The 24,665-nt window shown below is 43.8% G+C and overlaps 1 protein-coding gene across 5 annotated transcripts in view; it reads right to left on the reverse strand.

Annotated features, from left to right (window-relative positions):
* The window catches only part of FGF13 (fibroblast growth factor 13), a 204,088-nt gene that overhangs the window by 36,649 nt on the left and 142,774 nt on the right, over positions 1–24,665 (reverse strand). For 3 of the 5 annotated variants that reach the window (XM_015860419.3, XM_015860417.3, XM_085544562.1), the window contains 2 exons: positions 14,618–14,728; positions 9,312–9,415 (listed from right to left, as the gene is read on the reverse strand). In XM_015860419.3, coding sequence (XP_015715905.1) covers positions 9,312–9,415; positions 14,618–14,728 — 215 coding nt within the window. Of the gene's footprint in view, positions 1–9,311; positions 9,416–14,617; positions 14,729–16,759; positions 18,396–24,665 lie in introns of those variants that run through there. The other 2 variants (XR_014945139.1, XM_015860418.3) reach the window with 2 other exon arrangements.

Genomic DNA, 24,665 nt, shown 5'->3' on the forward strand with positions numbered 1-24,665 from the left:
CTAACTGGTAGACTTCATCCTGCTGCCATGATAACAGTACAGAAGGAGCCCGCTGCAGGCATTCCCCCACGCTTGGAGAAGTGGAGACTTTCATATGGTCTACCAGAAACAGTTAAAAAGCAAATGTTCAAAAATAGGAAATCCAAGAGAGGGATTGTTTATCAATCACAACGCCTGTTTCTGCACTTACTGAACTATTTTGTAGGAAACAATAATATTTCAATTCTACTACATGAGTCAAAATGAAGATCTGGGCATCCAGTTCCAGACAAGGATCCATGCCAAGGGCTCAAGTCTTGTCATGACACCAAAGAAACCCTCTGCACATGCAGAGCTGGAGTCCGCCACTTTCCCTATTCCCGATGGCTGTTCTAGCCCTTGGGATCTGACTCTAAGCAAAAGGGGACTTATCTTTATCATAAGGCTCCACTAGCCTCCCACATCCTTTTTTCATGTTTTTAAATGATAAATCCCATACTGCAAATCTGTGTCTGTCCTGTCCAGATCCTGCAAATCTTGCTCAAACAGATTACTTTTTCTCTGGCAGGCAGACAATGAATCTTCTTGCTTGAGTAAGGATTACTTAAATGAGAAAAAGGGTGAAATATCAAGCCCATTAGACATAGTTCATCAGGTGAAGGGAAAAGATCTGCACTTTAAAATGTTTCTGCTCCCCTTATTAGATTTTCCTCGGCTTTTTGTTCTGTTTCAGATCATTCACTTATTTACTCGGAGCTTATTGTGCCTTCTGTCATTGTCAATATGGCTCAGCTGGCAGCAGATGCTCCCCTAGATTTGAGCATGCTGGTGTGAAATAATGAGAATGGAATGAGAATTGATGTGAACCTTTGTCTAAAATCTGAACCGAAGCCTTCATATTTACGAAATTCTGCTTCTAATTGGTTTACCAGCTCCATGATATAGTAGGTCTCATGGCTTAGTTGGAAGTTGCCCATACTGGAAGGGAAAGCTATTCTCAGTTTGCTGAAACAATGGGTCCTGGAGTAGTCATTTGAGGAAAGTGGCCCCTTCAAACACTGAGGTTTACCCATTCTCAGTTTACTCCAATGCCAGGTCCCACTAATAGCTGGGTTCAAGAGGAACACTGCTGTATCAGAACAGCATTTTTTTTAATATCTCAGAATGTTCTGGGGATGAGGATGATGGCTCTCAACTGACTCCCTCATTAATGGGTATTCAATGTCATCCGTCAGGAAAGGGGAAGACTGCCTTATAAAGCACACAGCCTCTTCCGCTGTGATTCCAAAAGTAGCTCTCCATGATTTTTTAGATACCTCCTGGGGCTTTAAATAAACAGAACTGTACTTTACCAATTATTGTGCCTGTTTTGCCCAGCTCCCAGAGGATTTCATTTTAGAAGGATTGTACAATACAATATTCACTGCTGTTTGGGCAAAATTACAGAAATGAAAAACAATATGATCGTACCTGGAGCATCCACAGAACATAAAATATGAAAGGCCTTATTTGTTCAATTATTTAAACCATCCAATCTGCTAGTAAAAGCTATCGTATTGACATTATATCCAAAGGCTCCCTAATCCGTTCTACATTTCAGATTCCTTTGTTAATCCTCAATTGCCTAATGAAAGCAGGTCAGTTTGGAAACGTATGTTTCCTGATTCAATTTTTATTGAATAGATTTGTCTTCTTTTCCAGATCCCTGTTAGCTTTTCCCTACAGGAATTCAGTAGGCTTGCCTCTAATAATTATACTTTTAAAAGTTGGTCTCAGAAAAGAACTTCAAGGACACAATCTAAACACGACAACTTTTCTATTTCATTTGACCCTTCAAACTTCTATATCATATACCACATGCATCCTGCTTCCTTGGTCTCACACATCTTTCCTTGGTTTTGGTACTGAGATGCTATACCAGGAACACAGTGTTCAAGTTCTGTGCAACCAAAGTGACAGTTTCCCTTGGAAACACCTTTAGAACAACAGAATCATAGAATCATTTGAGTTGCAAAGGACTCTTAAAAGTCACCTAAATCCAACTCCTTTGCAATGAACAGAGACACCTATAGCTCAATCAGGTTGCTCAGAGCCTGATCCAGCCTTAGTTGTGCTGTAGCTCCCAGAAGCATCTTGGTGATTATGACTCCTTTTTCTTGCCCATTGACTCCCCATCAGTTTTGCTCAGCAGTCATTTCAAAAGATGCGTTTTGACTGACAACACTGCAAATGCAATTTGAACTTTAGGAGTCAAGCTGGATTCTCAGTTTTCGCACCTCATCACTTGCAATAAAACTTCTGCCAGGAGAAGGATGCTTTCAGTGGGTTTGCAAGGATGCAAATGGGCAGAAAGCAGTCAACATTTCTCCTGAGGCTGCCAAGTAGGAGCAGAACTGAATTCACTTCTTCTTAGCACTGCTTCCACTGTAGGGCTTTGTGAAGATAAAAAGGCATAAAAACACTTAATAAAGTCACTCTGAATGCCCCTACACAATAGACCTTGATGGAGCACCATTTAGAGAATCAAATTGCCCTTTGCTTACTGTTGGCACGGAGCTCCTAAATTCTGTTTACCAAACAGCCTGTCTGTTGCTGGATAATGGCAGATGCCTTTGGGAAAGCACAGGAAAAAGGGAATTATGGGAATTATATTTCAATATTTTCAGCTAAGCTATGGTTCTGGACATTCCTAAGCTAAACTTGACATCATTGTATTTTGCAGTGGCTTTCTTTCAGCAATTTGTCTGATTGTTGAGTATACAAAAGTGACAGCATCCTCAGCATCCCATTGCCATGAGTATAACAACATGCAGAGTGAAAAAGACTTTCTGTACATTGAATAAATGTTATCCTGGGTTAATTATGGTGGAAGTTCTGAGTTTGTTTTCCAGTAGGTGCCCTGAAATGTTGTTCCTGTTGGTTTCATAGAATCACAAAATTGAGCTGGAAGGGACCCTTAAAGGCCATTTGGTCCAACTCCCTGCACTGAGCAGGGACACCCACAGCTCCATCAGGTGCTCAGAGCCCCATTCAGCCTGACCTTGGATGTCTTCAGGGATGGGGCACCCACCCCCTCTCTATGCAGCCGGTCCCAGTGCCTCACCATTCTTACTTCTTCCTTAGGTCCAATCTAAACCTCCCCTCTTTTAGTTTGAAACGATTTCCCCTTGTTTTGGGAATCCTTGGAGCCTGTCCCTATAGCTCCTGCATCCTTGCTCAGATGCCCACCTTGCAGCTAGGCGAGCATCTCCTTGGCCTGGAGCTGGCGTAATGAGGCAGAAGAGCTGCTGAGTCACTGTGACAAGAGCTACTCATTAACTCAACCTGCAGCACGAGAGGGAGGGGAAGCCCTTCTGGGCAGGAGATGGGAAGGCAGACAGCTTTCTAGAAGGAAAGTCAAGCGTAGGAGAGGAGCTGATTTCGGATAGTGGTATTTTCTCTTAATTAAGCCAAGTTCTAAGAAAGCAGGAAAATTTGGAAATCTATTTAGCTCCTGATTTTGAGGATTTTTTGTATGTCACGGGGAAAAAAAAAAGCAGCAGCAAAGCCCCACATAAATACCAATACGGATCTTTTCCCAGCAGACTGCAAAAGAGCCGAGCCCTGGCAGAGAGCGAGCACACGTCACCCTATGGGCGCCTACACCACCAGCACAGGCAGACAGGTCACAGTGTGCAAATTTAGGGTAGAAAAGCTACACTTTACTCATTGGCTCTTCTGAATCATAGCAATGCAATCCATCCTTTGGTGATTTGAATATGTGCTCTGAAATGAAAGCACTAAGAACCTGGTAGTGCTCTTGTTCTCCCACTTTGCAACTTGACCTGTATGCTCGAAGCACTTGTCTGCTTACAGGGCTTACCTGCCAAACATGCTCTGTAACGCAGTGGTGAGGAGTTGTGTGCAGACCCAAGTCCTGGTGCTTGGCATTCCTCGTAAGCTGGCACAGGGCTGGGCTGAGCTGCTGAGAGCTGGCAGTGTGCAACCCAGCTGAGCTACCCAGCTCAGGGCAAGTTCCATGTTCTGCCAAGGCCATAGGAAACCACTGCACTGACACGCAACTGCAGGTCTGTAAGGCTCTGTGCAGCTAAGTCCTGCAGCATGACTTTCTCCTTCCTAAGCTCCTCTTATAAAGCCTCATCTTAGAAGGTGCTGAGCACCCTCAGCTCCCACCACCTGCAGCAAGGGCTGGATGCATAGCAGCACCTCTGTGGGTCTCCAGCTGCTCTGGGATGACCTGTAGAGAAAAGCAGTATAACAGCTTGAAGGCTTTCAGCTTGCTGAGTTTCTTAATAACTCTCCCATGGGAAGGCAGTGCTTTCCCTTCACAGCTGGAGACAGCAGGCAGTCTGCCTCCTGAAATCTGGAATCACACTGATTCCGTCATAAACAAGCACCTGAACAGAACAGCTAGCTGCACACATCCCAGCTCACAGCCAACCCTGAAACCTCACAGTCAGAGTTCCCACCATCAGGGAGCTGGTGATGCTGTAGGGACGCCACCGGGTTTCTCCCTATCCAGTTACCACCAGCATCCATCCCTGCACTGCAACACTGCTGTAGGACTGAACTCGAGTGCAGATGGTTTGCATTTGCTGAGCTTAGCTGCTGGCACAATTGAAAGCTGTGTCCATTGCTGAAGGTGTCAGAAAACATTTATCAGCACAGACTGATCCTGTGGTGCCCAGGGACCTCCTGAGAGCATCTCCTGGCTAAGCACTGCTCCCACACCTTACCTGCCCCTCACTGCCCTTTGCTATGGGGCAGCTGGAGCTGCCAGCACAACACCCCGCATCCTTGCTGGGAGGATGCTGCATGTTCCTCACAAGGTGTTGAAACAAAAAGAATGTACTGCAGCTGCATCTGAGAACTTATCGCTGAAGAGAATGAACTACATTAAGGTGTAGCCTGTCCTTGAGCAAACATGGTAAAAAATCATTTATACTGACGTGCAAATTTAGCTAGACGAAGCTTTTGATTCTTTCCCCTATCTCCTGCTTTGCGCCATTTCCCTGAGGTGGAAAAATGCTCTTTGCCTGTAATTCATTATAAATGCCCCAGCCATTCCCATTAACTGCAGCAGGACTCCACTGCACTGCTCAGTATTAGAATACGCCCAAACCTCTCTCCTCTCCAACTCACCCAAACCATTTTTTGAACCACTCTGAGAATTTAATCACATTTCTCTATCCTGGTTATAATCAACATGCATACTTCACACAATGTTTGCTTTCTGTGCAGGTAGCAAACGTGTGTGACAATCTATTTAACATAAGAGGACAATGATAGCTGAATGCCGTCTTAGAGTAAATCATATAAGTCTGTTCATGGAAAATGTGTAGATAGATGGTTACCTTTTCTTGGGCTATTTTTTGAGGCTTGTGGTGGTTTCGTGTTATGTTTTAGCCTATGCGGAATTCAAGCAGCACACTCAGTTCCCTTCACATCATACCTACGTGCCTTCCCTTTAATGAACTTCACTCAGCTGCTGCTCTGTATCACCACGGGCCTCTCCCATCAAATCAGAACCACTTTAATGAGAAAGCAATAGCTCTAGGACAACCTGTCTGACAAACAGAGCCTTCAAATACTTTTCACTCTTCTGTGAAAGAGGATGGAAAATGCGCAAGAAATTCATAGGGGTATGAAGCCTGAAAAACTCAAGCCTACATATCTGGTGGTCTTCTGAAAGATAAAGAGAAAAATCAGATAAAATAAAGGCCATCCTAAAATACGAAAGGGCAGGACTCATTACGTAGTTATGTAAGGTAATGGTGCCATGACGCTGTTTAGGCCACCTCACAGCAGCATGACTGGTGTAACATAGGATGAATCCAGCTTTCATTTTCAATGGATGCCCAAATATCAAACAGCAGGAAGAGCTCTGGCTTCAGTCACTCTCAACAAGGTCCCAGCAAGGAAAATCTTGAGAGTGGGTTCAGCCTGGGAGACACAGTCATCCAGCTCCCCTTGACTTGGATAAGAAACCAGATAGAGAAAAACATTACAAACACGCTATTCTATGAATCAGCCCCACTGCTCCCAGCGGGGTGAGCAGTCATAGCCAAGGACCCTTCCCTTCTCTGTACTCCAGGACTTGCGGCATCTCCCTACTACAAATGTAGATAATTGTACTTGTATTTTAATATTATTATATTTTCCTTTATTTTATTTTATTTTATTTATTTTATTTTTTTCCTTAGCTGAGTTGCTGCCTTGTCCCTGAGGAGCTGTTATCATTACATTAAAGATTTCATTTTTGCTCTAACTGACAGACGCTGCAAACTATCTATAAAGTCTGGCAGCAGCCAACTACAGATATCTGCTCTCTGCAGATTTATTATACTTCACTGATCCCCTCACGGAGCAAATTCACCTCCTTTTGGAGTACAGACACTGGATCAGAAGCAAACCATGCTGCAGCCTCTTCCGAGGTCAGCTCCCTGAATCATGTCCTGCTGGGGAAAGAAGCAAGGCCAAAAGCAGAGCTCAACAAATGGGCAAAATGCATCTGCAGATATTCTTCATCTGCCAACAACTGCAGCACATTGTGGCTAGGAAATATTTTCTACATATGTCAGAGACTTCAAATCAACTAATTTGATTCAGAAATGTTTCAGGCTGAAAGGCACCACTGGGTGCAAGCACAGACAGCAGCACAGGGCAAGGAACAGGGATGGCACAGCAGTGGGGTGCTTTTCTTATGGTTTCCCAAATGAATCTGTAACCTTTGGCAGTACAATCTGCAGGAAACGGTGCAGATACAAACACAAATGAACCCTTGGGATCACAATCATGATCATGACGTAGACTGAGATATTCTCTCTCCCTACTTAATTGTATCAGCAATGCCAATTACGTTTCTCTCTGAAAATGGTGCAACTATCTGTTGTTGTTATCTATTAGTGCAGTACATTTCTATTTTTCCCCTTGTTCTTGCTTTAAGAGTTTGTCATTACGGGCCTTTAGCTGCCGATCAATCCCATGTTGCCATCTGCCTGCTCCTGACAGATCCCGCTCAGGAACACCTCCCTGCAGGGGCTTGGAAAGCCTTGGGATGTGTAGATGGATGTCATTTACTTGAGCTGATCTCTTCCTCAGGCTCCCTGTTGGCATTCCTTGAACAGGTGAGCATTCAGCTGGTATAAATCAGCTGCGCTCTCCTGGGACTCATTTACATCAACCACAAATCCAGTCCAAAATACAGAGCTAATTTCTCATGTATCAGACTGTCAGGCTGTATCCCTTGCTGAAAGGATGATTATCAGCAAAAGATGAGCTAGAAACACTTAAAAAGTGGTGCTGGAGCTATAATCCCCCACCTGTTTATATAGCAGGTGAAACCTATCAGGCTGAAAATATTAAGAACAAATAGAAGAAAATATAGCTGCCCAATAAATAACAAGATTGACTATCATTACTAAGGGAAAAACAGAGGGATGTCACCTGCTAATTTTACAATAACAGAGTGTATTAAATTCACAGAAATGAAAGGATTCAAAGATGCCATTAGGCATGGTAACACACGAGACCACACAAAGATCTCCCTTCAATCAACGCTAACAAAACTGAAAAATGACATTTAAGATGAATCTCTGAGTTCTGACTACAGTGCATAGGTACCCATCAGACTAAAAGCTGGACATCCTCAAATTAAGTCGTGAGTTCAACAAGCATCCGGACAATGCTCTCAGACATGTGGTCTGAGTTTGTAGTGGTCCTATGCAGAGCCAGGAGATGGACTCAATGATCTTTATGGGTCCCTTCTAACTCAGGATATTCTATGATTCCCAGTCTTACATTCTGTTACAGCCTCCTCACATTGAGGAATACTGGAAGTGATGGTCCCTTTGACTTCATGTCCCTGTTGAAGATCTGAATCTGTCTGCATCCCATTTTTTCCAACTTTGCAAAATATTACTGCAGCTTTGCAAAAATAGATCTGACTTTTCCAGCACGCACCTTGCAGTCAAAGAACTGATCTACTTCAGCCAGCACATCTGCTGCGCGCAATGATGGAATTTCACTTTATTGCACAAATTACTCCATCCTACCACAACACGTGACTCAAGAGGTGACATTGACAGAGGCAGAGCTGCCGACAGAATCCTGCATGGCTCAGTGCTGTCTGTGAGTGGGCAGCCAGCAGCCAATGTCAATGAACACACACGGTGCAGTCGAAGGTGCACAAGCAGTGCAAATGCAAATGGCACTGTGCATTACAGGACTGTGACTGCACAGGATTACGGGGGCTTTGCACGATCTGGCTGTGTGGCCACAGCCCTGCAAACAGATCAGTGGATTAGCAACACTGAGCAAACAGTCAGAGCAGAAAGAGAAGTGAAGTTCAATGTCGCTCACTGCGATTTTACTTTGCTCCAAAGCATACCCAGCTCTAATTTGCTTTTGCTCTTGCAGAAAAAATAGGCAAAGTTCACCCTGTGTCCCAGCCGTCAGGATTGCAAAACAAATGGGAGATGTGAATAAGTTTATTTAATTGTTACCAGTATTAAAGGCATCTTAAGGGAATGATTCTTAAAGGAGAATAATTTGTAATAGATAATAAATTACATTTTCCTCTCATTTCTTCCTTGGGAAAAATCTATTAAGACTCTATAATTAAAACTCCTGAACATAATTCAACTATATGTTTTTAATTGAAAAAATGTCTATTTCAAGAAGGCCTTTCTTCTTCTTCTTCTTTTTTTTTTTTTTTTTCATGAAAACAGCATTCATTCTCTTGAGAAATGTCACTGAAAATTATTAATTGACATTCATCACCAAAACCTCTACATGAAACATTCCTTTACTCACGCAGCATCTTGAAGCCCTAAGATTTTGGCACCCTATCCCATTTCTACTTGAACATCCTGGCCAAACAAAAAAATGACTTTCTCTAATCCCTTTTAATAACAGCAATGGGGATGATACGGGAAGATACAAAACGTGCTCAGGCTTGTGTGTGAATCACCGCACTGTCCTTTTTCCTCCCTACCCCGCGCTGATCAGCATAATCAGTCAGCAGTGACCAAGCTTCCTGTCTGTGTTGCTTTTGCACCTCTTTAAATTTTATATATGCATATACATATATATATGGGATCATTAGTTTGCATCCAAGGTGCTGTGGTTTGATTCAATATGTTCCTATGTATTCATAACAGAAAATGAAAAAAAGAGCAATAAACTAAACAAGAGCATCACCACTAGACCTAATTCACCGCCAAATTCCATCTTTATAGGTTGCAATTGGATTCCTTGAAACAGCAACTTAATAATTGACTGAGATCTGAAGATAATTTAAGTGAGGAAAAAAATGACAAACATGTACTTACTGATGTGTATAGGTATCCTTCGCTGTTCATTGCCAGATACAATTTTGTTTGAACCCCCTGAATCGCCACCACTCGTAAACCCACAGGTATGAGGTTAAACAACGCTGGGAGAGAACGGAGATGGAAAGCAAAATTAATCCTTTACAGTATGCAGATTAGATAGAGCATTAAGCCGTAATTAATAGAACCAAATAATAATAAAAAAGAAAAGGGTCTATTCATGCATATATTAATTTCCGTGGGCACCATGGAACAATACTGCTAATATCTTTGCCTTGTATAGCAATTTCTAGCAATAGCTCAGAAATTATCTACAGAGGATAATCAACTCATCTCCCCCCTTCACTGTGAAAGTGGTGGATTGGAGATGCTGAGAGCTGAGCCGACTTACCTGCCTCATGAGCACAATACAAGGGCTGAGCGGAATTGAACATAGCTTTATTTTTGTATAACAATGATAAACATGGACAAAAAAACAAAAAAAAAAAACCAAAAAAAAAAAAGAAAATTCCCAAACAAATAAAAAGTTTCATAAAATGATCAATTTCTTTTTTTTTTTTTCAAATCCAGGAAGCATTTTTTTTTTGACCAAAAAAAGAAATTCAGAAAAGTTAAAACCTCTCAAGAGCATCTCAAAGTGTTTCCACTCAAAACTCCTTGGATTTTTATTTTTATTTTATTTTTATTATTATTATTTTCCTCTTTGAAGAGGAAAATGGGTTTGGAAGAAAAACCAAATGCTAAATAACTTTAAAATGAAATGAAATAACAGCGTATTCTTTAGGTCAAACCCCAGATTTGTGTCATCAAAATGGAGCTTACATTTCTGCTCACGTACATGCTAACAGTGGCAGTATAATTCAGCAGAGAAAACTCTCTTCAGGAAAATGAAGATACTGTTTTTTTAAATGGCAAATTAACAAAACAAGCAAAGCTCTGCCATAGCTTACATTTGTCACTATGTTAAAACTGAAGACAAGTAAGTGAGATGAATGCAGTGCTCCCTGTTTGATATGGAGGATCCAAAACTGAGGGGGAGTTAAGACAGCGCTCTATTTATCATTACCCCAGGTGTCTCCTTCCACCTGTGTAAAGGCAGAGTTAGGGTGAAGCCATGTTAAACATTTCTAGCCATCTATTCCTTGGCTGTAGAACTCCACTATGCTTCAGGCTGAAGTTTGGTATTTATGGGCGATGTCTGAAGCCAATTTAAAACTGAATGATGAATTTGAAATACTATTTTCAAAAAGAATAACAACCCATTATGAATACTTTTCTCACCCCAACAACACCCAAATGGCTGTATTTAATTAAAAGAAAATTTGCAACCTGACAGAATTTAATTGAGATCCTAAGTTCAGGGAGTGGGGGTGTCAGGAGCGTATTGTATCCGTTATGGTTTTATGGATTTCATCAGTAGAAGTTGCTCATAACCTTCCAAACAGGAGAGTGCACATGGGTGCATGTCCTGTGTCGGTGAAGGCATGGCCAGAGGTGATGCTGTGCTCTGGGGATGAAGAATGAATTTTTGGTGAAACCAGATTCTGCTCAACCAGTCAGACAGCTGGACATCCCTGGCACACACGGACACATGCAGCCACCCTTCACACCAGCCTGCAAGCATAAAACCAATGGAAGTGGCTTTCTCATCGCTAAAACAAAATCCTCTAATTCTCTGATAGTTTTAACAAACAAAGCATAGACTTTCACTAAGGGAAATACTCTAATTCTCCGTTAAAGATTCCTCATTTCTTCTATCAACTGCTTGATTTTTTCTGTGGGAGAAAATATTCCATCTGACTCAGTGAGCACTCCCATAGAGAGCCCTCTTCTGCAGCTCAGCCCCCAAAAAGCAGCACCTGATCTCCCTGTGGGCAGGAGAGAGCAACTGAAAGCTCTGTATCCAAGCAGAACCTAGAGATCTCTTTTGAAAGATGCTTTTTTTAACAGTGCATTTTGGAGTGGGGCTTTCAGGTACTTTTAACACAAGGGTACAAAAACGGGCTCCACTGCAACTAGCGCTGCCTGCAGATGAACTGAACACAAGGCAAAGCCTAGGGCAGTCAGGAAGATGGAGCTCATAGCCACAAGGAACAGAGATTGGTTTTAGTGAGCGATTCCTGGCTGTGCTGTGTTTGGCAAAGTGAGCAGAGTGAGGATGCTGGGGAACTCGCTGCAGCGGGTGCTCAGCTGCTCTCCTCCGCAGCTGAACGTGTTTTCCTGCCATAAACGTATGTGCTCTATTTTGAGGTGAGGCGAGCACGCTTGGAAGCTGGTGCATATGTTGGTGGGATTGGCAGCTGACTGTCGGAAGTTGCAAAAAGGGCTGTGGGGAAGTGCTGCTTCCTCTGTATCGTAGCCGTGCTGCACCCTGGTCTGCAAACACCCCATGCCACGGACAATGGGTATGAGATGTTATTGCATTTCTGGTGGTTGACCAGAGGCTGGCAGAAATGCCATGGAAAAATAAATTGTTTGCTATGACAATCAGTTTGTGTTAGCCCAAAACAATGCAGTTATTTGCATCCTCGCCTTTCCCTATTACGCTTGTGCTGTGTAAAATAAGGACATAATATCCATCGTAATGAAAAACTTGGTGATGCCTAAGGGAGATATGATCTTTGCAATAGCTGTAGTGTGGTACATGCTGACAGAGAACTAGAGCTGAAAAATAGAGAGGTAGCAGCCACAGCTGGTTTTATTAACACATACAGTGCTGTGAGATCTGTGCCATCACTGTCTCGGACACCTGGTCTTCCATATGCTGTCCACAAGGCATTGCTTCCTATATTTCCTTATTATATAAGTCCTCAAATCTCTGTGGCATGCCAAAATTGGGGAATAAATTCTGTCTTGATTTAAAGCCTTGCCCTATTTAACGCGTTTAATGAGGCAGAATCTGGTTCTCAGCCAGGAAATCCTTTCCATGAGGCACTTCCTCAAATTACACGGACTCCTGGCTTAAAACAAGGTCTGGTAAGCTCTACAGTTCCTCACCCCGATGGCTCACTTCCTGCCTGAACTGTGCTCCAAAATCTGAGCTTTCTTTTAAACTCCTCACTGTCGTGGATGCAGCCTTGTTTGGGTGAAGGACTGCAGAGATTGCAGTAATTGCTCCCAAGTCAAAGCCAAAGGGCATCTTCAGGCAAACTTTCCACCAGCTCTGGGTAGCAAATGATAGAGAAGGCAGATCCCATGGCCCAGGCTGCTGCCAGGAGCCCAAAAAAGAGGATGCAAGCTCTTCTCATCTCTGCAATGAACAGGGAAAGCAGATGCAGACATTAATTAAGGAGATCAGGTAGGCTCCTATTCTGGTTTGCTCTGTGCGCCCCAGCGTTATGCAATCATTTTGTTGGTGACAGCTGAATCTGAGGATATTCCCCTTATTAAGGGGAGTTTTAATTATCTCACTGCAATGCAAAGCAAATGGTCTTAGAGCAAATGGCTGGTGGAGGTGGCAAAAGCAACCAGCTACGACATCCCTTGAGGTGCAAAGGAGGACAGAAGGGAACAGAGAGGGGTTCTTCCTGAACAGAGAAGGCCCTGCAGTGCAGTGCACAGATATGGAACAAAGGAGAGTGATCTCTCCATAAACTGGAGGAAAGGATTTTAGTGGGCCTGATCCATTCAATATTCACTTGGGCAAGGATTTGGGAGAAGCTCATTATATGGGCTCTGATTTGTAGCACTGATCTCTTTCTCTTAATACCATTAACAAAACTGTTGCTACCAAAGTAAATTCAGTACCATGGGACCTTCAGCTCTATATATTTATCTTACATAAAGGAGGAGTATGTATAAAACTATCCTTTTTTACAAAAAAAAAAAAACAACCAACAAAACCCACCTGCGTTCTCACCACAGATATATCACAGTCATTTCTGACCTACTTGAATTAAGTTTAAGTGTCCAGAGCCTTGGAGGCCAACGTCCAGCAACCAGGAGTTTATAAGGTTTCCTTTATAATGTGTCAAGTTATGGTAAATGTAAGGACACAGTGGAAACAAAAATATCTTAGAAATAGATGTGTTGACACAAATGTCAAAGGGACAGACAGATTTATCTTGCTTAGAGTGTCAGAATCCCCACGAGAGGAATTCCAAGTAAAGCATTTAAATGAAACAATCCCTTCAAAAATAATATGCAGTTTTAGATGTCTGCTCTGGTACATTAGAAGCTTATGACAGTATCATGCGGTACTGGAGAAAATAAGGTTTTCCTACTTCTTCTTAGTTGTTTTGGTGGTTTTTTTTTAGTTTTTAAGGATAATTAACAGAATTACTCTGAAAACCCAAACCAATCTGCATTGATCTGTCATGACTTTCAATCATAAGATCACTTCCTTGAAGGAAAAGCAACATTTATGATCCGTAAGTGTTGCTCTTAGAGGAGAAGTCGTGCCTGCATGGAGAACTCAGCAACACAGCACCATCCAACTAGCACCGCTCTTCTCCAGCCCTTGTGCCATCTTCCCCACTGCCATCAGCACCTTGCAATCACTAGAGCTGTTTATAAAGGGCAAAGTCTGCCTGTTGATTTCCCAGCTGGGTGCCTGAGTGCTCTGAGACACTTTCTCCAGCACTTTTTCCTCGTAACCACTTTCAGAACAGAAACTTAGTTTTAGCTAAACAATACAGATATCTGAAACACCTGCATATCTTATGAACACACATCAAATCTGTATTCTGGTCATCATTTCTTGTTTTCTATGAACTCTCAAAATCATTAGATAAATAGAAATCCACAAATCTTTTTTGTTTTGTTTTTCCCCTCGCAGAAACACTGGTTGAAATCTAAAGGCATAATTAAATTGAGAAAGGGGTAAAAAGAAAAATAATAATAGTTGGGAAATGTGAACTTTAAGATGATGATAAGCTCCCATTACGTGAGATAACACAGCTCTGTTTGAATGAGCCCCAGTCTCAGAGTGGAGATATAGCATTATTCTATTTCAGGCACTCTGAGTAGGCGAGCAAATTTTCCCTGTTGGAAAAAAAATTAAAAAAAAAATCTAATAAAATCCAAAGGACAGCAATGAACTTCTCTAGATTACCATGGAGATAACATTTGCTTTGTTTGTCACATGTGTCATCATTACTTTTCTCTAGTTCGTTATCCCTCCCTGTAAGTGATTTGTATGTGCACCTCTTTCAGACCCAGTAAGTCTGAAGGAGCTCTGTGATGTGAGCGCAGTGTTAGTGCTGCTGCCGCTCAGCCACTGCCGGACAACAATCTCTGATGGACCTACATGGAAAGAATGAGACACCACAATTCACAAACACACCATTTATTCTCGTGCCACTTACTATAACTACTGTCCTCCTCTTTTGTTCCATCAATTGTTCCATCTGCTTGCAACTGCAAGTGGTATCCTTGCCTGCTGTATAGCTTTGTTACTATACCTTTAAGCTGAGGCTCTGTAAAAAAACAATAGTGAGATTAATGTGGGAAATCCTGATGTGCCATTCCGAGCGAGCAGGATGATAAACACAAATCTCCTTGTTTCTTCTCAATGCTGAGATATGAGAAAAGATCCAAGGCAGAAGCAGGGCAACCAGCTTTGCAACACTTTTCGCTTAGGGTGAGATCAAATCAATGCCTATAAAATCAATTGCCAAAATGATTAAATGCCACTTTCCATTGTAACAAAGGTACAACATTAAAATGTGCTTCCAGCAACTACAAATTCCAACAGCGTGCTGCTTGGCCTCGGGAGCTCAGCCCTATCTCATTTAAGATTAGAAGCGAGCTGGCAAAGAGTGCATTCTGCTTTTTAAAAATGTGTGATTTCTTAAAAGGAGAAGTAGAAGGACTACTACGATAGCGCTGATGGGAGCTGTAGTGACAGTTGAGAGCCTAAATATATAGCAGCAAACATTTACCACAGGAACTGCTGCAGCTCTAATAAACAAACCCCCCATTCTGCGCTCCTCCAAAGAGTGCAGAGCATCCGAAGCGATAAACTACTCAATGAACATATGGGGAACGGAGGGGGGAACCCTGAAAACCACCAATGTGTGGAACTGCAAAATAAATATTACTATCAGGGTTAAGGTAATTATCTCATCAGCTAGAAGAAGAAAGATCAAAACAACACATACTTTGGAAAGATTTCTTTTTTCTTTCTTCTTTTTTTATCCTTGCCATAACCATCCTTATATTCACAGTTCAAAAGTGAAATACCTCAAATGCTTTCAGATCATTCTAGACCAACGTGGCATTTGCTGTCAAGTCTGCCATTTAAAATATCTAGGTAATGCACCAAGAGTAATTGGGAAGAAAAAAAAAAGGTCTACTTCCACTGAATCCCAATGACATCTGCATTGTAGTCATTTCACACAAGTCTGCTTGTCAGGAGGTGATGCATTCTCTGCAGCTCTCTCCACAACTTAATTCAGAGATAAACCCATTGGGGAGATACGATGTGTCATTTCTAACTTCCAGTGCCTGGGTAAGAGTCCTTGTGTTTGTAAGCAAAGATATTAGGGAGCTCAGCTATAAGCCAGCTCCTTCATTTTAGTAGGAGTTGAAGGCAAAAGCTTATGACAGTTTGTGTTACTTTCTATTGGAGACTTTAAGAATCATACAATTGTTAAGGCTGGAAAAGATCACTAAGATCATCCAGTCCAACCATCAACTTATCCCCACTGCGCCCATCAGGGTACTGATGGATGTGCAATCCTTGTTCACCAACCCACCTGACAAAAAATTAACCCAAGCATTGCTTTGGCATTTTAGCCATCCCACATCCCATTGCTGCTTGCAAACTATGAGCAAGGCAGCCCTTGGGCAGCAGATTGGAAAGGCAGACAGGTTCAGGGGCTAACAGCACCACTGTCTCAGCACAGCAAAGCAATCACAACACTACTGGAGGGTTTTGCTCCTCCCACATACAAAAACCCACTCAGATCAGGCACCAAGCTTTCATGCCTGATCTTTAGCACCTCTAACATAGAGGGAATCGCATCTGCAGGCAGCTGCATGTATGAGATTCCTAGAAAGGAGCAAGGCACTGAAGCACAACTCTGGAAGGTACCAGCAAAAGCAAAAAAGCCTCTTCTGCAATCAGGAAGTAAAGCAAGGCACTGGCATTCTGCAAAGCAGGAGGACAAAAACAGATCACTAGTGCTAAGTTATTTACTGTATAGCTGAAGGAGGTGCTAACATCTCCCACACAAATAAATCACGTGTGTTTGTATATGTGTATGTGTAGAATAGCGAGATTGCCAAATGAATGCACACAGGTGTGCAAGTGAGGCAATGGTGTGCAATACCTAAATAAATCAGATGAACATGAACAGGGAGAGGACTGGCATGGGGTACCCATGTCTATCAAATCATACAAGCCAAGATGGCAATACCTGCATACCCATTTTACCAGCCCCGAGACGTTCCCGCTACTGATGCACCAAACAAACCAACCCCCCAAACACATAACCTTTGCCAACCTGGTCGCCTTCTTCGCCTTTTCTTGGAGCCAAAGAGTTTGACTCTGGAAAACACATTCAACTTGTTCTTGTCGCAGCTTCCCTTGCTCTTGCTGGGGCTGTTGACACACTTACAGGCATTGGACTTCTCCCGCTCCCTGGCTTGTCTTTTCTGGCGGATCAGGGAGCTGGCGATGGCTGCGGCCATGGCCGCCACGGCCCCGGTGCCACTGGCAGGTCAGGCACACGGGGTCTGCTGGCTGGCCACAGGTGCCAGAGCCAGCATGCTGCTTGGCTGTCCCCAATGCTGGGGCAGCCAGCACCCAGCGCCCACCGGCTCAGAGCCCGGGAGGCGCCGGAGGGATGCGCGCACTGCAGCCCCGCGTCAGGATGCAACAGTTTAGGTCAAAAATGCTTTTGTCGGCTGGGATTTTCCTCTTTTTGATTTTCTGATGGTTTCTGTTTTTTTTATTTCTCCCAACTTCTAGCAGAGGAAAGTTTGCAGGCAGAAGTGAATGTTTCTACGGAGATCAAACAGACGACTTCCAAGACATCCCTCCGAGCTGCTCCAGGCGCGCTATTCACACGCAGAAACGGCACATCCACTTGGTGCAAGATCATCACATCTCTCTTAGCCCCAATTTCTCCAGTTAACTTTTCTGCCCACCCATCCCCTCCCCATTCAAATCCCAGCAAACACCTGTTAGACTCCAGCAGGCTCTGTCCTGTTGTAGGGCTTTTTGATTCAGAATCCTTTTTCCTTCTCTCCCTTAAAGAAGAGATCTGAAGCAAGCAAGCTGCGACGGAGCCACAGGGAGGAGGTGCCAGCGCCCGGAGCTGGAGCTGCCTGCTGCCAAACGCCTTGGGAAGCCTCTCTTCTCCTCTCCTTACAGGTGCAGCTGTCGGCGCATCCTCCCCTCTGCGAGCACGTTCGGTTTTCGCATGGCAACACTTGTCACCAGGCAGTAAACAGACACGCTCCCCTGGCACCCCCGTGCCGGCAGCTCGGCGCAGATGCTGCAGCAGCCTTAGTCCTCCAGCAGCGGATGCACGCACTCGCGCACACCCCACAAGCTGTGCGTTGGGTGCAGAAATGAGACGACGCAGCGAGTCCCTTATCACCTCCTCCTCCTCCTCCTTTCCTCCCCTTCTCTTCTCGCCTGCTCTTTGTGCCCAGAGGTGCGGAGCTGCGGGTGCCGGCACACGGCGGCTGCTGTCCCTGGATATCCCCGAGGGCTGTGGGTACCTGGCGGTGGCACCGCCGCCTCCCGGGGAGGAGCAGACACCCAAACAAACGTGACCGCGGTGAGCAAATAGCTGGCACCAGGTTTTCCGAAGAGGAGCGGGGACACCTGGGCCAGAGCGGAGAGGTGGCTGCCCACAGTCACAACCCACCCCTTCCCGCATCAAGCTCCCCCCACCCCCTCTTCCTCACTGATTTATTGAAGGCGATTTGCTTCTCTCCCCCCTCGCACCTCCTCCCCGCTCCAGTCCTCCAGCAGACACTCAGAGAGGCGATTCCCCCGCCGCTGCAGTGCTCTCCCTCGTCCCTTTGTCCCCATCACAGTGCTATAGCTATATCGTGTCCCCCGGGGGCTGCGGCACAGTGGGAGGACCTGCAGGGAGCAGGAGCAGCGCCAAGAGGAGCAGCAGAGCCGGGTGCCGCACCTGGGAACCCACCGTGGTTATTGAACTGCAGAGCAGGCATCGGATCCCACACGCATCCATGCCCCGAGACATAGGAAGCGGGAGGTCCTGGGGTCTCTTTGTGACACCCCCTCCCTGCTTTTCAGCAAGCTTTCAACAGTTGGAGCCTAAAATAAAGGCAATTTCAGGCTAGAAAACAAACGGAGATTTGCACTCCCAGGGACAGGCAGCTCTTGAAATAATTTATCACTGAGGCAGAAGGGATTTGCAGTCCCTTGCAGGCCAAGGCTGCCTGGGATGTCCCTCCATTGGGGGGCTGAGGGCTGAGCTTTACGGGGCCATAATGGCACACAGCTTCAGCCAGCTGAGCCCAGAGCTGTCCTGTGTGCCCTGCCATAAAGCTGGGGCTACGGAGAGGGGAACAGTTCAGGTGGGCTGGTGTGATTTCAGACTCAGCCATGCATTGCAAGACATCTGCCCCTTCCTCCTCTCCTCCATACACCTTTGGCTCTTCCCTTTCTTCCCCAGACACGTATACTGTGGGCACAGGCAGCCACAGCAGAAACAGTGCCACCAAATACTAAACATCACTCACAATGTCTCTGCAAACATTACAGTCCTTTCCTGGACTAGAAACAGCTCACAATGGGATCTATTTCCTCCTACTAAGAACTCCTACCCAATGAAACATGCATGTACATGCACTGACAGACCTGTACAGGTCGACTTGTCCTTATCTATGAGGCACTTTACAGCACTCACATACTGATATTAAATGCTTCTAATTTCATATTTGGATAAACAGTAGGATAAGAATAACTGTAATCCACGAGTTTCACCACTACCCTCATCTGTGAGTTCACAGAAGACGTATGAAACCCAATCCAAGGGACAGCCAGTTGGATATTATCCGTAATAACTCATCCCAACCAGCTCATCAACAACACACTGTGAGTTTTACCATCAGTCACAAGCGAGACTTGTTTATCCCGAGACTCACCCATTACTTCATAAATATTCTGAGTTTGGAAAACAGTGTTTGATCTTCAGATCAAAGTGAAGCTGCTTCACTGTGATCTGTCCTATAGGTCAGATGACATTTCTTTTTCACAACAAATAACCATAACTTAGAATTTGTCTAACCTTGAAAATCCTGGGGAAAAAAACAGTATTTAGGATATCTTCCTGACAGCATTCCAGTGTGCATGCTTAAAATCCATCAAGAAAACTCATTTGCACAAATGTTCCTTGACAGATAACTAAAGAGAGAATAAAAATAGCATATATGCATAATCAGATTTAAGTTTGAAAAAAACAGTCCTTCAGGGCTTTTTTTTTCCTTCATGATCATCCCCTTCATCTATCGGTACTCCTACAAACTTGTCTTCATTTACTATAAACGGCACATGAAAATGAGGGCCTTGCTGGGAAAACGCCATGGTACAGGAGCAGTTTTTGGACTACTTCAGTTTTACAGATCCAAAAAAAGGAACAGCTTTATTTTCTTTAAACAGCAAAAGCTGATCACTACCCACCATGCTAAAAAGGTAAAATAAAATAACTTTCCAACCAATATTTTGAATGTAGAGGGCAACCAGGCACTCCTTGAACATATGCTCTCATTCTTGGATTGTGATTATTGTAATTGGGCAGACTTCATGCTAAAATATAAACCATCAGCCGCATTTCAATCAAGAATAAAGCATCTCTTAAGGAATGAGCACAGGACAGACCTGCACAATTACTGCCACAGACAGAAGCAGTGGCTGAGCTGGATCTAACCCTCCAGCAATCACACTGCTTGGAAGTAGACAAAGACTTCACCTGCTTTTGAATAGTATGTTAAACACCAAACACCTGCTGATTTGATACTGATGATTATTTCCACAACTCTGATCATTAAAAGTACCTGAGCACTCAGCTGCTTGCAGTGGGTACTAATGGCAGCAGGTTGGTACTATAAGCCCCAGGCCAGGACTGGCTTTACAACATAGGATATGGTTTTCTATCGCATACTTGACTCAATGAAGGACCCGAGTCTTCTGTGCCCTGAAAAAGCATCACTGGTTCTCATGACACTTTCCTATATAGTCCTATATGGACTCAGATCCATAAATCCCACACAGCATGTTCAGTGACTTCTTCCCCCAGAAGCCAGATTTATAGTTGGCTCTATACAGAAAGGCTGATACTGGCCAAAACAAATTCCGCATGAAAACTGAGAACAGGATTAATCACAAGGCAGCTCTACACCTCATCCAGCTCAGCAAAAACACCAGCTTACCTCTTGGTATTTACAAGACTGAAATTGCTTTGGTGTGACAAAATCATGGGATGTCAGGGGTCCCTCTTCAGGCTCTTCTCTTCCTGCTCAGGTAACATGTCACAGCTGTTACTGAACATGCAGAGTAACAAAGCTCCAGGAGTTAGACCTGGGGACTATTTCCACTGCCTACACTCCAAACGAGTAGAGATTTATTCTCTGAGAAGTGCCAGCAGCATTGCATTTCTCCCTTTTCAGGCCACGATAAACAAGACTTCACCCAGCCGGGTATGACACAGCAGCACTGAGGCCCCCAGTGATTTTTTTTCCTCCTCTAAGTAAACAGAATTACTATTCACCAGGAAGCAGAGCTGTTCAGACCCAAGCTGTGCATCACTTAGCTCCTCCATGAAACATCCCGTGGAAATGACTCAGCCTTTCCCTGCAGCCAGCTCGGTGGCTGGACACAGGCGCTGCAAGATAGCGAAGGACCGGGGTTCTGCTGGGGGCTGAGCACGTTTTGATGCCCATTTTGCTGCCCATGAAGGCTCTATCTTTTCCAGCAACACATGTGAGCTAAATTGAGAGTCAGATGGAGGTTTATTTTAAGTGCAAGGTGGAAGGAAGTGTTAGTGGAGGAGCTGGGCTTTCAGGCAGCCCCAAACCAAGAACTCAAAATGGATGATACTTCAGTCCACAGATCAGCTGGGCATCCTTATTGTCATAGAAATAGCAAAGATTAGCGTTAATAATTAGCTGCAAACCTTTATGGGAACTGCATTACTGCAAGAAGATGTATTTTTTATGTGGCCAAAAGGCACATAAACACACACAAAGGTGTATAGCAGCATTGTATGTGCCTGTGCCTTTTTTCCTTGCAAAAGTGCACAGTGCATCCCTGTCAGTAACAAGAATAATCAAAATAATTCCCTGTAACACCAGCATAGAAGGGCCAGTTGGACTGATTTTAGAGAAGAACACACACGTGAGTGTGGAAGCACAGACCTTTCTATTCTATAGCGCGTGGGATTAGGCTGCTGGTTGATTTGGACTCTTCATGGAGTGCAAAATCGTGAATCCCAGCAGCAGAAGATGCTCCAGCACAACATACATCTGTGGTGCACAGGACTGGATGTGCTGAAACTGGCCCCCATCCAGCAGAGCAGAGATGTGTGTCCCTGTTTTCAACATGAGTCATCTCACTAAAAGTACTAAGATATTTAAGAAATAATTATGTGCCTGGTGCATGAAGAAAGGTTCTCATATTCACATCCTGTTCTCTTATCAGATCCTTTTGCCAGGGCAAGGTTCACTAGCTTTGAGAATCTGGGCCTCTTTTCTGAGCTAAATGCTGAGAATGGCCATAAACCTCTAATCAAGAACATCAGTTTCCTCTCAGGTCTTTAGAGAAAATACTCATAAGAGAAATCCCAGCCTTGCCCCTTCCCAGCTGTGAATTCTGAATCTCTTGCTGCACTGTTTCAGCCAAAACTGGATTTGATCTGACCACATCCCCAGTGGAGCAGGCATTTTTGGAAAAGGAGGACATTGTTTGAAGCTAGAAAATGGAAATATTCTTTCCTAGGTTAATCCATATTCAGTCATCCCAAAATGTCAACCACAAAAGATCGCCTATCCGGTGCATAAAAGATCAGTGCCAATCAGCTGGGAAAGGTCACAGAACAAACAGAAGAGATCAGCTCCCACAGCTCTGCATGCTCCCAAATTGGGAACACGTTATTCCGGTGTCTCTGGGGGCCCAACCTGAGCCAGCAACTTGCAGCAGCAGCCAACCAGCTTCTCTCTGCCCACTGCAATGCCATAGCAAATGTATTCAAGAGTCTTCCACATCAATATGCACAGAAATATCTGTTCATTCACCCCTCGGAGCGATGACAAATGAAAGCATCAATGTAAATGACAGGATATCATCCCACAAATATTTACATCTCAGCATGGGACACATGGGAAGTGTAGGCTATATGCCACTATCAAACTAAACATAAGGCCAATTTACACGTGAGAAAAGACTGTGAATAGTCCTTCACAGACTAGAGCAAGTCGTCCAAAGATTGTCACGTTAATCAAACTGATCTTTTTTTATCTTTTCATAGATCTGATGCTTCATCCTCTGTCAAGAGCTTGACAACAACAGACTCATCAGGTCTCCACTGAGTTAGAGCCCCAGAGTGTTTTCCTCCTCCAGTGTGTCTAAGCATTTCCACCAGCTTCTCACAACCATGATCCTTGCTTTGCTCAGAAGCAGTTCTGCCCCACTGCTAACTTTGTCTAGCTGCTGAGTCCAATTCACCGCAATCATGCGATGGATGCCAAGCTTGCTGCTTCTTGATACTTTACCTGAGCAAAAGAGCTGGTCTCAGTTTCACTAAACAGAATGAAGGTATGCCCTTTAGCATGAGGTAAAGGGTCAAGAGCTACCTTCTGCCTTTTGTTTCTATTGTAATGATTATATGAATATCGATGTAACAAGTCATATCTCATCCCTAGATTTATCTAAGCTCTTCTGACCTGGGCTGTCAAGACAAGAAAGAAGAGAGAAAGGCAGCTCCAGATGGAAGCCCATCCCCATCCAAAGAAACCACATCCATATTCACAGCTGCATGAAGGAAAACTACCTCTGCCTCACTTAGCTACACTTGTGAAGGAGATCAGTCTGTAATTTACCTTATGCATTATAAATAGTTATTATTATCAACAATGATAAATAAATACTTAATAAAGATCCATGCAGATTGAACTGTCTTCCAGCCATATTCAGTAACACATGAATATAAAGACAATCCAAGCGCTCATGCAGTTACACTTCCCACACACACCTTCCAGCAAGTGGCCTCATGGCAACTCCAGGCCTAGCAGGAGCCTCTCCTTCCAAAAGCCGATTAAAGGTGATATCTATAAATCATGTAGGGAATTTGAGGTGAAAAGTACAACGTATCATAAATAAACAACAGTAAAATCATTAGCACATATTAGATTAGATGCAGCCTTCGTGAATGCAATACTCTCAAGAACCACAGGCTATCAAAACAGGAATGAAATCCACCAGCCAGCATTTGCCATATTAGATTTCAATAGGTCTGGAGACAGAAAATTTGCGTGTGCATGTTCTGCATGAGCAAATTAGAAGAAATTCAGAGAAGTTGATTCAGAAAAGCAGGCTGAGAGTAGAGCATCTGCTGCTGCTCCCAGTACTGGCATTAGGTAGCTGGTGACATTACTGAGGACTTGAAACTCGTCAGCAAGCAAGGGAAGATTTTGTTGCTATGCAGTGAACCAATGCTCAAAATCAGAGGAACAGATATGAAGCTGCCCCAGCTGAGTGCTGCTACCCAGCTGAGCTACAACAGGGATGCACCTGTTTGTGCAGAGACTGGATAACTGTCCAACTCATGGCTGCATTTCTGACTAAACCCACCATGTATTCAAGGATGAAACTGCAGAAGTAGGTACAAGCATAATGCCAAGACTTTAATTAAATTCCCAGTTCACACAGATGGCCTTAGTAACTCCACAATCATACTGCTAAATCATGCTGAGCTAAACTCAGAGAAGAGACGCATCACACTTAGCAGGCGATGATATATCATTAGAATTTCTGTCCTCTCCCCTGAACTCTCTGTATCATTCTCATTTTCTATCTCCTCCTGCTGGAATTTTCTTTTCTTATTTCACTAGAAGTTACAACATGCTTTTAATGAGCAGTAGACACAAAAACACCAGTATCTTGATCTCCTTACTCTTTAGCTGAGGTCAACTTAATGTTGATTATGACCAAACAAACTTAGGTCTGTTTTCATCTACAATGCAACATTACAAGCCTGGGAAAGAAAAGACAAACAGCAGAATTAGATCATAATGTGCAGAACTAAGCCTGCTGGTTTTTAAGAACTTCTTTTGGCTGACCTTTTAATCTTACTGTTTGTCCAACCAAACTCAACCAATTCCATGGAGCTGAATTGAAGGAAGACCTCCTTGTATTCTCTTGTATGCACAGTT

The sequence above is a fragment of the Coturnix japonica genome, chromosome 4 (assembly GCF_054131305.1).
Source record: "Coturnix japonica strain WE chromosome 4, WE-NBRP24, whole genome shotgun sequence".
NCBI lineage: Eukaryota > Metazoa > Chordata > Aves > Galliformes > Phasianidae > Coturnix > Coturnix japonica.